This window comes from Meleagris gallopavo, chromosome Z, assembly GCF_000146605.3.
Source record: "Meleagris gallopavo isolate NT-WF06-2002-E0010 breed Aviagen turkey brand Nicholas breeding stock chromosome Z, Turkey_5.1, whole genome shotgun sequence".
NCBI classification, from domain to species: domain Eukaryota; kingdom Metazoa; phylum Chordata; class Aves; order Galliformes; family Phasianidae; genus Meleagris; species Meleagris gallopavo.
Window position 1 is genome coordinate 26,266,618 of NC_015041.2, and position 4,328 is coordinate 26,270,945.

Sequence of the window (4,328 nt, forward strand, 5' to 3'; positions counted from 1 at the left end):
TCCACTGGTGGTCCAGCTATGGGCACAGTGCTTAGGTGTGGCTTCACCATCCCTGAGTAGAGAGGAAGTACCACTTTCAGCATGCCAGCAGTACTTAAGTCTAATGCAGCACCTTTTATATTAACAGGGGTGCACTGCTGGTTCTTGCTGATAAAAAGACCAAATGCTGAGTCTTGCATTTCAATCACCAAAACCCCCATGTATTACTACAGGCTTTGTGCAGAGTGGCTGGAAAACTGTGTGGAGGAAGAGGATCCTGAGGTGTCAGTTGGCAGCCATCCGAACGTAAACTAGCAGTGTGCCTAGATGGCCCAAGAAGGTCAGTGATTTCCTGGCTTGTATCAGAAATTGTTTAGCCAGCAGGACCAGGGAGGTGACTTTCGCTCTGTACTTGATGCTGATGAGGCCATGTCTGGAGTATTGTGTTCCGTTTTTGGCCCCTCACTGCAAGGAAGATATCAAGGCTCTGGAGGAGCATATCCAAAAGGAGGGCAGTGAAGCTGGTGAGGGGTCTTGGGGCACAAGCCTTATGAGTAGCAGCTGAGGGAACTGGTATTGTTTAGTTTGGAAGAGGCTCAGGGGAGACGTTATTCTCTCACTACAACTGTCTGAAGGGAGATTGTGGTGAGGTGGGAGTCCACCTGGTTTTCCCTGTTAACAGTGGTAGGACTAAATAGAGGTAATGGCTTTAAGTTGCACCAAGGGAGGTTCAAATTGGTTATTAGGAAAAAATTCTGCTTGGAAAGATCAGTAGTGCATTGGAACAGGATGCCAGGGAAGGTGGTGAAGTCACTGTTCCTGGAGGTATTCAAGAAAAGGTAGATATCTCATTAGGTGACATGGTTTAATGGTGTAGCAATGATGGATTGATGGCTAAGTTCTTTTCCAACTTTATTGATTCTACCATTCATGTTGACTTCAGCAGGACTTCAAAAGGTCTCTTCTGCCACTTCCACCAGGGCCCCTCACTGAATGTGGAAATCTGCATGTTCCATTATTGAGCTTGATGAGCATGGTTCCTGTCAAGCTGCATTTGTCTGTGTCCCTGTGGAAGGCAGTACAACCATAGTTTATTTGGTGTTCTTCCTACCTTTGTATTCTCTGCAAAAACCTGAAAATGAGTGTAAGAGCTGTTGAAGTAGAGAGACAGCTCATTTATTGGTTAACAATACTGACAACTGCTTTTTGCAAAGGACTTTGTTGAAGTTAATGCTTGACTTGGTTTAGGAGTCCTTAGGTTCAGAAATGCTTGACTTGGTACAAGGCAGTTGAGTGAATAACATAAAGTTCTAAAAAGTTCTGTTCTGTCTGCTGAAGAAAAGAATATTAGTAATTAGAAAACAGAAATTCGTAAGAGGCTGCTGAAGTTGCTCGGTTTTAAAAGCAGTTCCCTCCCCCTGGAAATAGAAGTAGAGAATGAATCAACTATTCTTTCTATGTCTCACCAAGAAGCCCCTCAAAACTGAAATAACAGTATTAGAGTACAGTGAAGAGCTGAGAGAAGTATATTAATCTCTGTTCTAAGCTAAAATCATAGAATCCTTAGAGTTGGAAGGGATCCTTAAAGGTCATCTAGTCCAAGTCCCCTGCAGTGAACAAGGATATGTGCAGCTAGATCAGATTGCCCAGGGCCTGATCCAGTGTTTCTTTGAGAGCCTCCAGGAACTGGGCATCAATCACATCTCTGGGCATCCTGTTCCAGTGCCTCACCACTTTCACTGTAAAAGACTTTTTCCTTATATCCAACCTAAATCTATCCTCTTTAAAGCTTGAAGCCATTTTTTCTTGTTCTATTGCCACAGATCCTGTGAAAGAGTCTGTTCCTTTTTTTCCTGTGGCTCCCCTTTAGATACTGAAAGACAGTGGCCAGACTGAACAGTCTCAGCTCTGTCAACCTGTCCTTGTAGGAGAGGTGTTCTGTAGATCATCTTTGTTGCTCTCCTCTGGACACACTCCAACAGGTCCATGTCTCTCTACTGAGGACTCCACATTTGGATGGAGTACTCCAGGTGCAGTCTCACCAGCATAGAGGGGCAAGATCGCCACTCTCACCCTGCTGGCCACACTTCTTTTGATGCAGCCCAGATTACACTTGGCTTTCTGGGCTGCGAGGGTGCATTGCTGGCTCATGTCCAGCTGCCCATCCACCAGTATCCCCAAGTCTTTTTTTTTAAAAGAGCTGTGCTTAATCCTTTCATCCCTCAGCTTGTATTGGTAGTGGAGGTTGGCTCCGCCCAGGTGGAATACCTTGCTTTTGGGTTTGTTGAACTTCATGAGATTGTCTTGGGTCCACTGCTCAAGCCTGCCTAGGTCCCTCTGGACAAAATAGCTGCAGGTTGTGTTATATAACAGTTAATGAAGTAGTTTAAAGGTATGAAATAATGATGAACTATTAATTTTTTTTGCCAGTAAATAGTTTTTTTTAGAGGTGATGTGTTTGTATACACTGCACTCATATGCAGGTACGAAATTGAAGGGCTAAAAACTGATTAAAGAGATCAATTACCCTGCTTCATTATCTTTCCAATGTCATTTTATTGTCAGTGAAGCATTATGAGTAATAAACTCTGCATACTACATGGCATAATGTATACAAGCAAAGAAAGCTTTAACTTTAGATATAACACAATCTCATTTGGAACTGGTCATCATAACAAATTTGTATGTGGTTCTTTAATGTATGGGACTAAGTGAAGGATGCATGGCATGTGTTTATTACCAGGGAAGGTATCTCAGTTTTGTATGTTGGGATATGCTTGCCTATATTGGACCTCATAATCATAATTTAAAATCAAAAATAATCCTGAACTAAAATGGCACTGATATTTTTTTAATCACTGGAGACCTGCAGAAATCTAGTTAATTTCATTTCAATCAGAGATGGAAATAAGGTAGGAAGAAGAGTAGAAAAGAGAGGAGTGTGGGGAAAAAAAGAAATCTAATTGTTAAAAATGGAGAGTGATCTTCTGGGAGAAGTAGGAAGGCAAAACCATAATTTAAGGGCACAAGAAACAGGCTGAATCTTTGAATGCTAGTAGGAGAGTGAATACGCTAACATACAAGCAGTGTAAGGTGACATGGTTTGGTAACAAAACCGTGGATGTATTGTTTTGCAGATGGATAAAGTCATAAAATTGTTAAGGTTGGAAAAGTCCACTAAGATCATCTAGTCAAGCACATCACCACCATATCCCTTAAACCTTGTCCCTCAATGCCAAATCCTCCCTTTCCTCGAATGAGGGATGACAGCAAATCACTGAAAAAGCTAGTCAAAGCTGACTTACTTTTGTTCTGAAATGAGGATTTTTTTTTTTGTAAGATTAAGGAATAAATTTGTAAATGGTCATATTACTGCAACTTGGCAATGCAGACTGATACAATTCTATTGAAGTGCTGACATGTCAGTTAGAAAATCCAGGTACTCTTTATCTACATTTGCAGTGTGATTGGAAAGTCAGTAATCAGTTTCCTTGTGAACTAAGTGGGAATAGTAATAAGCATAACTTTGTTAGTCTAGGTTACAACTGTGTTATGTAAATATCTACACAGAAATGGAGCAAGCTGTGAATGCATCAACACTGAAGGTTGCTAGCATGGCTAAAGGTAAAGTTGAGAAAGTGTGTTGTAAAAACAGCGAGAGGACTGTATGGATTTTTGTACTGGATTTTTATGTAACTATTGCTTATGGTAGATATATCTTCGGGATAAAGGCTGAGAGGTCTTAAAGGAGTGGGGAGAGAAAGTAAGTATTTTGTTTGTGCCTTTTATAATACTATGGAATTTTGAAAACTTTTTTCCTGATCAAAACATATATTGAATTTCAGATGCTGCTTGATTATTCTCTTCAGTATATGTTATTTTATTTTTCAGCTGGATTGAAAGTGAACCACAATGGCGGCGATCACATCTGATAGTCCTCCAAATCCAAGCTGCAAAATAATGACTTTTAGGCCTTCAATGGATGAATTCAGAGAGTTCAACAAATACTTAGCATACATGGAATCACAAGGTGCTCATAGGGCTGGAGTTGCAAAGGTAAACATCTTTAATATAGAAGGAAAATTGTTCCTAATACTTGTTTTCCTGCTACTTTTATTTCACTGATTGTGATACTGATCTTATTGGCTTATAGTATTTTTCCATGTGAATTTCAATGAATTTGATGCTGGTCTGTTTTCTGGTTATAACCAGAACCTTTGTGTTATGCAAATGAATGAAGATACTCTTCTCTTTCCAACCTTCAATTTTTAGTATGTTTATAACAGAAAAAGAGGATCTTTTCCTAAGGCAGATTTAAACTAGTTTTGGTAATGCAGGATAGATAGATA

General features: G+C 40.1%; 1 protein-coding gene across 2 annotated transcripts in view; it reads left to right on the forward strand.

Annotated features, from left to right (window-relative positions):
* Nucleotides 1–213: 213 nt before the first annotated feature.
* Nucleotides 214–4,328, forward strand: part of LOC100550263 (lysine-specific demethylase 4C-like) — a 203,726-nt gene continuing 199,611 nt past the window's right edge. Inside the window, exons 1-2 of one of the 2 annotated variants that reach the window (XM_019610469.2) lie at nucleotides 214–319; nucleotides 3,871–4,035. In XM_019610469.2, coding sequence (XP_019466014.1) covers nucleotides 3,892–4,035 — 144 coding nt within the window. In that variant the 5' untranslated portion in view covers nucleotides 214–319; nucleotides 3,871–3,891. The remainder of the gene's footprint in view (nucleotides 320–3,870; nucleotides 4,036–4,328) is intronic. The other variant, XM_010725643.3, reaches the window with a different exon arrangement.